Here is a 13329-nt window from a genome sequence, read left to right as displayed (position 1 = left end):
TCATCTCTGGTAAGCGGGATGTATTTGTAGTTTGATTCCTACCAAGCAGGTAGTTTTACACGACCTGGTTTTGAGGAGGCGGGAACTGGCAGCCTACAGTCATTACCGATAAGAGTCAGGCTTCATAGCTGCCCAGGGAGGTGCAGCCCTGCACACTTGTGGTTTGGTAGGAGGCTGGCCCGGTGAGGGGGCCTGATGCTCTTTTGATTCAGGCAAGAAGCCTGTTCTCTCAGTGCAGGCTCTTGAAAAACTGGTGAACATCGTAGGGACGTTATCTCAGCTTAGAACCAGCATGCTTCTTCCATGAGCAGGGATATACGGTGAGCAGGAGTGTCTCGGGTGCATTGTGTCTTGGTCACCTGCGGCCCTTTCTTTCTTTTCTTTCTTTCTTTTTTTTTTTTTTAAATTTTTGGCCACACCCTGCAGCAGGTGGGACCTTAGTTCCCTGGCCAGGGATTGAACCCACGCCCCCTGCAGTGGAAGGCAGAGTCTTAGCCACTGAACTGCCAGGGAAGTCCCAGGCCTTTCTTTTTAAGACTTTTTGCATTTGGATTTCTTCTCTAATATTTTTTTTAAAGGTTTTACTTATTTTGGAAGAAGATGTGAGCTTTTGAAATGCTGTCATCTTCAGAAAAGTTTTTAATGAATTAGAAAAGCATTTTAAAAATTACATTATTAATGAAGTAGATTACTTTCTGTCATTCACATAATTGCTTTCAGTCTTGGTGGGAACGTACTTCATGCATGTGAGGTAGGAGATAGGCTTTTGTTTGGAGTAAGTTTTTGTCCTACATCTAAAAATACATTGAATACATTGAGTCCATGTTTGAAGCAAGATGGTGGAAATCCAGTCCTATCACTGGGATTGCAAAAGATGAATCTCCTGTGATTTATTTTTACCGACTGGTCTGGGTAGTCCTCAGGCAAAGCCCATCTTTCAAACAAATATTCACTGGGCAGCCTTCCATGCTTTCATACTTTTACTGCAGGCACAATTACTTGAAACCTATTATACTCAGATGATCCACCTGTTTCCAGTATTGGTTTTTTCCCCAATTGCATTATTTTATGAGAGTAGAAATTTACCATCATGGAAACTTCATTCATCTTTGCTCTTCACAGTCTTTAATGGTATACTTTTTACCCCAAGTGGGATAGCTTTGGACTTCATTGCACTGATGTACAGGCGACCTTTGGTGGGGAGGTGGGTCACAAGGCTTGTCTTGCGAGGGTTCCCAGGAGTGGTGATGAGACCCACATGTGGTCTGTGGCACTGGGCATGGGAGGGAAGGTGGAGTGGAGGAGCCACTGCAGCACCCGGCAGTGGCTGTGTGTGGGGCCAGGAGGTGCTCAACACGGGTGTCTGAGAGGACAGTGGGGGGAAACCCAGGAGGAGCAGGATCTTTGTGGGGAGGCAGGTTTTCTACTTGGTATGCTGTACTTCCTAGCAGTGTGGTTTGGAGGTGTACCTTATGAAAAGAAGGCCCTCATCCTCAGAGGCTAACAGAATAAGATGTCCTGTTCCCCTAAAAGAGCCATTGTAGTATTTGTGCATCTGACGGGAGGTGCATCTGTGACCAAGTGTGTCTTCCTTCCCCTTCCCCAGCTCTGCTCCTGCCCCACCTGTTACAGGAGGGGTTTTCTCCTCAGCGAAGGTGGACACCTATGACCTCTCTGGGACCACAGTCCAGTCTTTCTGTAACACTAGTTGTTTGGCACCTCCCCGTTTCCTCCTAGCTCGAGTAGGCCTGTTCAGACAGCCCAGTCAGGCTGCTTTGGGTCTCCACATCCCCCCCACTCTCCCTCTGCTTTTTGGCTGTGCCACTGTGTTTAGCAGAAAGATTCTAGCTAGGCTGGGCCTGCTTGGCAGCAAGAGAGGAAGGTAGGGTCTCTGAGCACCTCTTATGTGCCAGGGATGTAGGGATGTGATCTCATTTAGTCCTCATGGCCACCCTATAGAGAAGCATGGCTTTGCTTCACTGAGGGGGAAACCGAAGCTCGGAGGACACCTGGCCAGCAAGTGGCCGAGAAGAGTGTCAGACACACGCTGCCCGGCCTGGGTTCCTTGTCGTGCGGTACCCTGTGAGGAGCCAGGCAGGCAAGCTGAGGCCTGGAGTTGGGTGCCTGCCCTTCGGGGGCCCCTCAGCAGATACTTAGGGTTCAGCATTCTGCCCTCTCGATTTCATCTTTTGGTGATAAGCCAGAATGTTGAAAACCAATGTTTGTGTCCGGCCTTAACGGGACGTGGTGCAGGACAGTAGAAAGGGCTCTGACTGGCCGTCAGGCCCCTGAGCCCACCCGTCAGGGAAGGGTTGGCTGAGGTGCTCTCCAAGTCCTCTCCAGCTTGGAGGCCTCACAGCTGCTAGAGCAGACATCAGCATTTATCTAGCACTTTCCTTGCATAAAGCAGATACTGTGGGCAGCAGAGTATAAAACGGTGGTCTTCACCCCTGGCCAGTCACCAGGACCACCTAGGACCCGGAGTAAAAAGCAGCTTCCAGGGCCTCACCCTGCATTATTAATAAGCTCCCTGACCCTGCATAGCCAGGGTTAGGAACCTGGGCTGTCAACAGTGAAGATGGAGAACATGCAGATGCACTCAGACAGTCTGTGAGGACAACAATGGGAAGATGAAAGAGCAAATTAGTATTTATCTTAAAACACTTAGCTGATGCCTACTGTGTGCCAGACACACTTCTAAGGGCTTTACAGATACTAAGTTGTTCAACACTTCTGGGAGATAGTGTGGCTTTCACCCTCCATGAGGCGCAGAGATGTTAGGTCCCACCCCGGGTTATTCAGTTACCCAGCAAAGATAGGAATCAAACCAGACTGTCTGGCGCAAGAGTCTAGCCAGAGGTGGGGGCCATGCTGTAGTCTGTACTTGAACCAGGGTACAGGAGAGCTAGTCCAGTTGCTAGACAAACAAGATGCAGTTACAAGCCAGTTGGTAATACAGGCTGGGGGATCATATTCTAATAAGCAGTAATTATTCCAGGCTGTAGGAGAGATGGTGTCTGCACCGGAGGTTTGCCCAGAAAGCTTAAAGATGGGAATTAGAGTTTGCACTGGGTATGAATGAAGTGCGTGAGACATGCCAGGTGTGATTGTTGATTCTTAGTAGAGTTTGGAAGGCCTGGGTTTAGGGCCTGCCTGTCTTCCATAAATAATCACCAGTCTCCTCCTTCCCAGCAGCCCTTCCTCCTGGGCTCTGAAGATAAAGGAATGAACAAAACCAACAGGGTCCAGCCTCACGAGTTGACAGTTCAGATGAAGAGGAGATAGACTCTAAACAAACACACACGGAAGTACACAACTTTTCTTTCTACATGTGACTTCCTCTCCTCTCTTCCTGTTGGCTTTATTCCATAACTCAGGCCAAGGCTTCTTTAAAATAAGGAAGAAGGATGTGTTGCCTTCCTCTTAATAATGTGCTGTAACCCTCCCCATTGAATGAGCGCATGAGTACGGTCTACACTTTCGCTCATGGGCAAAAATGTGTGAAAGACCTTAGTTGTTGCTATGCTTACTATAGAACAGGGAGTGTTAGGTGTTTGAGCATCAGATGTACATTGGTAATTACGTGCAGTAGGAACTGCACTAGTCAACACGGCCCTGGTGGCAGCATCAGTGGCACCATTTTTTACTTGTTTGGAGGCCAGGCATATGTTAGCAGAGATGAGAGTAACACTTGCCAAGTGCAACTGAGAGTTACCTGGGGCAAAACGCAGGTGATGAGTTCCTCCTTCAGTGCAGGCCTGACTGGCTGAGGAGCTGCACCACAGGCTGAGGCCTCTGAGTGGTGGTACCACAGCCAGGGCAACAAGGCAGCGCATGCGGTTAGGGTGAAGGGCCAGTGTGTGTCAGCGAGCCAGGAGAGCAGCCACGCGTTCTTGTCTTTGTAAACACTTGGTTGGCACTTCTCAGGAACCAGTGTCCTTTACTTGGGATAATACTTAAAGTGACAAATGATGCTACCTTCTTCTTCTCCCCCTCACTCCCTGTCTCCCTTAGCTGCTGGAATGTGGTGGAAATTTGTTTGATGCCATCTCCATTGCTGTAAAGGCTGCGCTCTTCAATACAAGGTACGCCCTCCTGGAAACAGCCCCCTGGGCCCCTGGAGAACCTGAGCAGACACCTGTGATGGACCACTGAGGGCACTACTACTGAAGCTCGTAGGAGAAGATAACAAGGGGTTTCAGCATTGACAATGGTGGTATTTAATTTTAAGCATCAGAAAACAGGTTTTATAAGTTATAACTAAATATATTTCTGTATTTATTTTTTTGGATGATTATTTTCATAAGTAAACATGTACCATATAGAAAAATATTAGAAAACTACAGAGCAGCAAAAAGACTAGAAACCAGAGACACAGTCAGTTGTCCAAATACTGTCACTAGATAAAGCTCCATGGAGACAGGGGTTTTGCCTGTTTTGTACCCTGCTGTCTCCCCAGCACCATAAACAGTGCCTGACACATACTCCTTGATTGGACACGTGAATGTTCTCAAAGCAGGGTAGCAGCCTGCTGTTTGGTTGAAGTTAAGAGCAGGAAATGATGATGCCACTGTGCTTCAGCTTCCCAGACAGGCTGTGTAGCAGAGGACATGGCACTAAGCTTTCTTGGAGTTGACATTCCCTCTGACTGTTTGATGATACAGCCTTTTCCTTCTCTATGCGCAAGGTTCTTTGAGGAAAGTTTGCAGCATTTGAAAATAAATATGTGGAGGAGGGTGTTCATTCCATGAGAGAGCTTACATTATGGTAATGGGGGGTCCTGGGGTACTTGAAAATGAGGATTAAAACTTCTAGGGATATAGCCTAAGGAATTAATTGGATAAGTGAGCAAAGATATTTTTCGAAGATGTTTATCACAGCTTCTTTGTAGTGATGAGAAGTTGGAAACAACCTGAATGTCCCAACATAGGGGATTGAAATCTACACAGCAGCATATTTAGTATGTCTGTAAATATATATATCCCCAGATGGTCATTGTGGTTATTTTCCAGTGCTCATATCATGGGTGATTTAAAATTTATCTGTATTTTATAGTTTTTCTGTGGTGAATTTAGACTACTTGCACAATTTAAAACAAAACAAACAAAAACAAAGTTAAATAAATGTAGGTCAGAAATTGCAGGATGGAATATTTGCTGAGAATGAACGCTATAGAGTCCCTTAACCCTAGCTGTGCCACTAGACTCCTGGCTGACACTAGTCAAGGGTGGGCCTGGCACTTGTGGCCACTTTGAGGGCTCGAGTACCAGATGCCATCAGCAGCAGCCTGGGCTTGGGCTCCATTAGAGAAGAAAGGAAGCCACCATCTGTTGTACCTCAAGCCTCAGAAATTACTTCCTGTCTGCCAGCTGGTTTCCATGGGCACCAGGGCAAAAAGGGAGAGTAGAACCAGATGAGGCTGTTTGGCTGTGGGGGAGGTGTTGGGCAAACTGTACATCAGGATGGTAAACCCAGCTGCTCAGGATGGGGAGGACACCTGTCATGGCCATAGCTGCAAGTCTCATTCCCAGAACAAGAACAGCCCTGCGGGCAGCAAGGGATGGGGACTTGGCAAGGCACTGGGTCCCTCTAGCGTATGGAGAGACCTTTTGTACAGCCAGGGCCTTTTAGAAGGGTAGAGGCCATCCTCTCGACAGTATCCTCTAGCCCTTCTGCTGAACCATATTGTGGCCAGAGGGTTGGGAAGGGGTGTGTGTGTGTGTGTGTGTGTCTGTGTCTGTGTCTGTGTGTGTGCACGCTTATTTTTTACCATATCAAAATTCAAACTGGTTACCTGATTTGTTCAAATAGGATATTACTTAGTACTTACACCCTGGGGGCCCCTGACATGGAGACTTCATCCAGGGCAGACCCTGGCAGGACTCCTTAGTCCTTGTGGACATTCTCTGGCTGAAACTCCTTTGCTCTGGACGTTGGCTTGTGTAGGGGTGGCCAGCAGGCTGAATCATAAGGGGCTTTTGTTAGAGGCACAGGGAAAAGCACCAACACTGTTTCTATAACAGTAGCTGGCTGGACCACCTCTTCCTTCCTGGCTCCACCCCACACTGGAATGAACTGACTTTATGGCTTAAATATAGTTTTAGCACCCAGCTCAAGAAACAGAACACTACCAGCCCCCCAGAAGCCCTCCCACCCTGTACCCCCATGCAAGTCGCTATAGCCACGGAGGATAACCACAGTCCTAAAACAATAGATTGGTTTGTGCTTGATATAAATGGAATCACGCAGTGTTTTCTCTTTTATGTCAGCCTCGTTCACTGAGCATTATGTTTTGAGACATCTGTATTGTGGCCTGTAGTCATAGTTTGCTTTTTGCTGTAGGGTGTTCCACTGTGTGAATATGCCACAGTTTATTTATCCATTCTTCTGTTGATGGATCTGAGTAGTTTCCGGTTTTGAGCTATTGCAAATAGTGTTAGTAGATAATGCAAAACAGTTTTCCAAAGTGCTTTTACCAAATGATACTCCCATTAGCAGTGTATAGAGTCTGAGTTGCTCTACATCTTTGCCAGCCCTTGGATTTCTTTTTGTGTGTTTAATATTAGCCGTTCTGGTGGGTATATCTTGGTATCACATTTTAGTTTTATTTTGCACTTCCCTGATGAATATTTAAGTTGAGCACCTTTCTGGCAATAAACATAGCCAGTATGTTTATTGGCTATGTGAATAGCCTCTTTCATGAAGTTCCTGTTGAAGTCTTTTGCCCATTTTTCTGTTGGGTCGTGTGACTTTCTCTTATGTTTGGTAGGAATTCTTTATGTAATATGTTAGTTTATATACACACACACACACACAGAGAAATATTTTCTCCACTCTGGATTATCTTTTAGTTTCCAAATAATGCCTTTTAATTAATTAATTAATTAATTATTTAGGCTGTGTCGGGTCTTAGTTGCAGCACACGGGATCTTCGTTGCGGCATGCGGAATTTTTAGTTGCAGCATGTGAACTCTTAGTTGTGGCATGTGGGATCTAGTTCCCTGACCAGGACTTGATCCCGACCCCCTGCACTGGGAGCATGAAGTCTTAGCCATTGGAGCACCAGGGAATTCCCCAAATAATGCCTTTTGACAAACAGAAGTTCATAATCTTAATATATATTATACACACACACAGAGGCATATCTTGTTTTACTGCACTTCACTTTATTGTGCTTAGCAGATACTGTGTTTTTTACAAATTGAAGGTTTGTGACAACGCTACGTTGAGCAAGTCTATCAGTGCCATTTTCCCAGCAGCATTTTCTCACTTCATGTCTCTGTGTCATATTTTGATAATTCTTGCAATATTTTGGACTTTTTCATTATTCATATATTTGTTATGGTGATCTCTGATCAGTAATCTTTGATGTTACCATTGCAAAATGACTACGACTTGCAGAAGGCTCAGATGATGGTTATCATTTTTTAGTAATAGAGTCTTTTTATATTAAGGTGTGTGCATTGTCTTTTTGTTTGTTTTGTTTGTTAGATAAAATGCTATTGAACACTTAGTAGACTGCACTATAGTGTAAACATAACTTTATATGCAAAAAATTTGTGTGACTCACTTTATTGCAGTAGTCTGGAACCAAACCTGCAGTATCTCCAAGATGTGCCTTGTGTGTGTGTGTGTATTCAATTATAATATAATTGAATCTGTTATTTTTTTCTCCCCTTTACAGTGAGTACTTTCTGTCCTATTCAATAAATCTTTGTCTACTCCAAGGTCATGAAAATGTTCTTAGTTTTTCTTATAAAAGCTTTATTGTTTTATCTTTCACCTTTACATCTGCAGTCCATTTGGTATGTGTATGGTGAGAGGTAGGGATCGGGATTCATTTCTGGATATCTGGTTGACTAAGCATCATTTTACATTTTATTTTTTAAATTTATTTTTTTATTGAGGTATCATTCATTTACAGTATTATGGTAGTTTCAGGTGTACAACATAGTGATTCAGTATTTTTATATGTTATACTCCATTTAAAGTTATTATAAAATATTGGCTATATTTCCTGTGTGGTACAATATATCCTTGTACCATATTTATTTCATTCATAGTAGTTCATGCCTCTTAATCCCCTACCTCTTTCTAGCCCCTCTCCCTTTCCCTCTCCCCAGCATCATTTTTTTTGTTTTTTCTGGCATGCGGGATCTTAGTTCCCTGACCAGGGATCGAATCCGGGTCCCCTGCAGTGGAAGCGCAGAGTCTTAACTACTGGACCGCCAGGGAAGTCCCTCCTAGCATCCTTTTTCAAAAGACCTCCTTCCCTCACTGCACTCAGTGTCACCTGTACACTTTTGGCAGGGCTGACAGGGAGCTCAGGCATAGCATGACTTCATCTTGTGAGGCACAGGGATTCCAACTCAAGAAAAAGAAGTTATCATCCTTCCTTTCACTTAGTGGGAATTTTAATTGTGCTTCTGCTTCTAGGATACCAAGAGTTCGTGTTCTGGAAGATGAAGAGGGCTTGAAGGACATTGAACTGTCTGACGACCCCTATGACTGCATCCAGCTAAGTGTGGAGAATGTCCCCTGTATCGTCACCCTGTGCAAAGTATGAGCTTATATCTCATGGTTTTTGTCTTCCCTGTGGATCTCCTTCAACCCCAACCCGTTAAGGTTACCTAATAGATTGAGAAGTTATAGTTTCACAACCCATATAGAAGTAGTCTTAACCCAAATCGAATAATTTTGTTATATTAGAGACCACTACCACGAGCAGCTCTTTCTTTTCAACTGGAAGATAATGGCTGTGGTCCCAGGAGCACACGAGTGGGTTCATAGTAACAGTAGCCAAAGTTTGCTAAGCTCCTACCTACCAGGCATTTCACCAAAACACCCTGAATGCATATTTCCTTTAATTCTCTCAACTCTATGGTGTCTACGCTGCTTGAGTAGTAAAAGGGTGGTTGAAAGGTCGACACTGTCCCCTCTGTGGCCCTAATGTCCACATCTATGAAATAAGGGGGTTGGAGCAGGGCCTGGGTGTCTAATACATCAAGTGTGGTTTTTACATTAGCACTGAGGCCTGTGGAGCATAACACCTGGCTGATGCTGATGTGTAACTGGCACCTCCCAAGGCTGTGCAAAGAGGCCTGCTTTGGCTGAGATTGTCGCTGATTCCATGCAGGATTCGTTATATAAAAATCAGACTGAACTGGTCAGGTTTAATTCCACCAGAATCGCTTCACCCAGGCTCTGGTGAAGCATTGGGATGACTGGAGCCACCTGCCCTTGACTCATTCTTGAACATGTCCCTTAGCATGGGCCCTCTTGATTCATCTTTGTCATCAGTGAAACTTCCAGGGGCCTGTTAGAAACCCCCTGGTTGGCCTCTGACTTGGAAGGTCTCTGAATTATAATTCCAACCACCCTTCCCCCTACCCCATATTTCCATTTCATGCTTCTGTTACACTGGTTACACAGTAGCCTGTGATACAGTGATCGAACGGTACTTCAAATATTTTCCATATGAGCAGAAACTAAAATAAGACCCAAATGGGAGATACAGGTTCTTTGCTGGTGTAGATATACCCTCCACGAGGCTCTCAAAAGTGGGGATCTGGGATGTGTGTTGCCCACGCACGTGCACTGCTGCCTGACTTTGCAGATTGGCTATCGGCACGTGGTGGATGCTACTCTTCAGGAGGAGGCCTGCTCCTTGGCCAGCTTGCTGGTGTCCGTGACCAGCAAGGGAGTTGTGACATGCATGAGGAAAGTGGGAAAGGGCAGCCTGGACCCAGAGAGCGTCTTCGAGATGATGGAGGTGAGACTGGTTCTGAGGCAGGTGCTTGGACCTGGCTGGGAGTGCTGGCTGCTTCCTGCCCCCTTGGTCATGCTGTGGGAATTCTCCCCATTGAGCCCCTTCACCCCAGGCTCGGGGCTTGGAGAGCAGCTGGTATGAGCCAGACGTCGCTGAGCTAGCTGAGGGTGGTGGCGGTGAGGGCTCTGGACCAGGAAGTAGCGACCTGCTCAGAAGAGTCTTTTATCCTTTCCCTCTCTCATCCTCAGTTCCACATTTCTGAATGAGAATATTGGACTGATAATGTGAAGAGTCATTTGTAACTCCAAAGTCCCAAGTTTCTGTGATTTGATGAGGGAATTGAAATCCTGGCTGACTGCTTCCTGTCCCTTGAAGGGAGTGAGCAGAGGTGGAGCCAGGGGGCTGAAGGATGGCCATCTCCGCATTCTTCGTGGGTCTGGAAGTGTTTAAGTGGAGATGAATAGGAAAGGTGGGAGATCTTCTCGAGTGGAGGATTGCTCCCCTCAGGTCTCCTCAGGCCTGGCAGCACCACTAGGGTGCTTTCCAGCTGCTCTGTACTGATTGGTCGACAGGTCTGTCCCCCACATTGGCCTGGAAGCCCCTCTGCGGCAGGGACCAGGTCACGCTGACCTGTGTCTTTCCAGACCTTCCTTGCCTCATGTCCAGCTTGACTTTCCAGAAGTCTTTGAGGACTTCGAGACTGACTGACTGACTGACTGACTGACTGAATTGCCAGGAACAGAGTTAGCCAGCCCCAGTTTTTTGCTTTAGTTAACCACTGCCTCACAACACATGCCCAGAGATCATCTGTACTCTTCTTTCATTTCTAGAAATAGTGACTACTCACTAAGCACTTAATGTCTGTTTTTATTTTTGTCATCTTACTTGAAAGCAAAAAATTGGCCTTGTGTATAGTGTTGAGGGCCCAAGCACATGCTCTGAAGACAGACTGCCCGGGTTGCAAATGTGGGCTCTGGGCCACAGTTCCCTCATCTGCAAATGGGGATAACAACGGTAGTCGTGCCTGCTGCTGCGGGTGTTGTGAGGGGTGGGCAGGCTGAGTGGAGGGGAAGCACGTGTCAGAGCGTCTGACGTGTCATCAGTTTGCAGTAAGTGTCAGCTCCTACTCTGTGCCCCATTAAGCACCGAGTTCAGGTGTCTCCAACTGTGCATGGCAACAAGGGTTCTTCTTAAACAAAAGCTCTTAAAAAGCTTTATAATAAGTTCTACCAGAGGCCTCTAGATGAGTGGCTCTCAAATCTTGTTTTCGAAGGCACTCCCCCCTCATCCCCCGCCCAGGAGAGTTTGATGAGAATTGCAGTATCTAAACAACAACAAAAACAATAAATAATAGTTAACGTTTATTGTGTGCTTACTACGTGTCAGACCCTGTTTTTAGTGCTTTAAATAGTATCGTGTCATTTACTCATCAACAACCCTGTGAGGAAACTGTTGTTACCCTTATTTTTATAGACGAGGAATTAAGGCACGTAGAGAATAAGGAACTTGCCTACAGGCTTCACAGCTTGTAAATGCGGGAGCTAGGATTCAAACCTGGACTGTGTGCCTCCAGCCAAGAGCTACTTTAACCTCATAAACCAGGTCAGCCGTGGATTGGTGGGAGAACCAGAGTGCTGTCTAGTGAGCTGGGCTTCATCCTCCCCTGGGACTCGGGAATGAGGTCTGCAGACCCTGCTCAGAGGGACCATGGCCCTGAGGCCCTGTCTCACCATTTGCCTCACACGGGAAGGCAGCATTCTGGAGATGCCGCTCGTGGTAAAGCTTAGAAACTCAGGTTGTTGTGTGGCTGCCACCCCTAACCTCTGCAGTCTCTTTCCTGCAAGTCCAGGTTCAGACTTCTCAAGTCCTGGTGTCCTGTCTGTCTCATCCCCTCTTCTCCTCTCCCTGCCTTCATTCACATGAATAATCAGTTCCTCTACTCGATCAACTTGGACACTTTTTCTTTTTCCTAATGTCATGATAAAAATCTTTCCAAAGTCATTTTGGACCTTAACCCTGACTTTGCATTTCATAGAACTGATCACGCCCCAGCCTGTAGACTGAGATCTTCTCTTCATATGAGTTTTCAGTAATTCTTGGAGTCTCATCCCTTGTTATAGTCAGGGGTCAAGGGAGAAGGCACACAGCCCTAGGGAGAATCCACCTATGACTCGGAGGATTGGGGTGGGGGTCAAGGCCTGGGTGCCTTTCTCCCTGACATTGTTGGGAATGGAACCAGTGGCACAGGTGAAACTAAAACTGCTATGGGAACGTGGAAGGCTTGATGAAGAGACTTGCAGTTGGTTCACTGTATTCTTAAACTGATTCATGGGCCGGAAAAGCAGTTGCCTAAAGAAAGATTTTTGTTGCATAGTTGGGTTTTTTTGCCAGGGCCCCCTTCTTTCTGCTGTGTAGGAAATCTGTGGGTTGTCTGACCTCTTGACCTGTCTTGATTCCAACATTTCACGCCTTTAGCATCTCTGCATGTCAGTAATATCAAAGTCTCTATCCAGGTATTGACTTTGGTCCTATCTGAGCAGGTCTCCTTTGGTGGCAGGTGAATTAGAAACTGCTTATTAACATGGGTCCTCAGCACCATCTGTTCCTTCATCAGACAGATTTTTGGATTCTCTGTGGCCTCCCCATGCCTTCTCACTGCAGCACAGTGGCTGTAACCAAGACCTGATTGGGTTGACAGTTTTGCTGCTTCTAGTGGCAGCAGCTAAGGACTGAGGCAGCCTTTGTTGCTTGCTGCTTGCTGCTTTGGGGTTTGCCTTCTTCTTCTTTTCTTTTTTTTTTTTCATTTTTCAAAATGGAGGTTTTTCCAGAATGCAACTACTATGTAGTTGGGGTTTGGGGTTTGTTTTTATATTGACTTGTTAATTAAATAAAAGTCCTGTAAGGCAGATGGAACGCGTGCAGCTTTACAATGGCTAGCTGGCGGGGAGCTTCTCTTGGTCAGAGTGTGTGTGCCTCACAAGCGGGCCTGTGCCCTTTTCCATCCCTTCTCCGTCCTGCAGACCAGCAAGCGTGTGGGCAAGGTGCTGCACACCTCCCTGCAGAGCGTTCTACACAAGGAGGAAAGCCTGGGGCCCAAGAGACAGAAAGTTGGATTCCTGGGATGATTTGCACATCAACCCCCAACTGCCACGTGTTTGTTTTCTACTTTTCCTTTTAAGCTGAAGTCTGTATACATTTTTCTTAACTATTATGAATTTAAGGCAACATTTGTACATGTAAAATTAAAGTCTGTTTTCTGGTCTGGCTTGATATGGCTAGAGTTCCTCAGCTGTAAGCCAAGATGCCATTCGGTGACCCCTAGGAGAGTCTGACCCTTGTCTAGTGAATGACAGCTAAGTCCAGAGGTCTGCTCCAGTGTGAGGGCTCTGGTCACAGGCCTCCCCAGGGAGACTTACCACCTACCACGGGAGATCAGAACAACAACATCAAGACCTAGCAGAAAAATGGTTCAAAGGAAATGTTTATGATATGTATATTGTCAATCTTTCTCCCCTGTAGAGCCTACAAAATAAGAATCACACACAAAAAAATGTAAATTC

At 46.0% G+C, this 13329-nt stretch overlaps 1 protein-coding gene across 1 annotated transcript in view; it reads left to right on the top strand.

Annotated features, from left to right (window-relative positions):
• EXOSC7 (exosome component 7) overlaps positions 1-13039 on the top strand; it is a 28878-nt gene extending 15839 nt beyond the window's left edge. The window contains exons 5-8 of the mRNA XM_082638985.1: positions 4015-4085; positions 8437-8560; positions 9617-9772; positions 12790-13039. Of these exons, the coding sequence (XP_082495111.1) occupies positions 4015-4085; positions 8437-8560; positions 9617-9772; positions 12790-12894 (456 nt within the window). The 3' untranslated portion in view covers positions 12895-13039. The remainder of the gene's footprint in view (positions 1-4014; positions 4086-8436; positions 8561-9616; positions 9773-12789) is intronic.
• Positions 13040-13329: the final 290 nt, after the last annotated feature.

The sequence above is a fragment of the Mesoplodon mirus genome (assembly GCF_964341445.2).
Source record: "Mesoplodon mirus genome assembly, chromosome: 12".
Lineage (NCBI taxonomy): Eukaryota > Metazoa > Chordata > Mammalia > Artiodactyla > Ziphiidae > Mesoplodon > Mesoplodon mirus.
The sequence above is the reverse complement of the archived record's forward strand: the minus strand, read 5'-3'. Positions and strand labels throughout refer to the sequence as shown.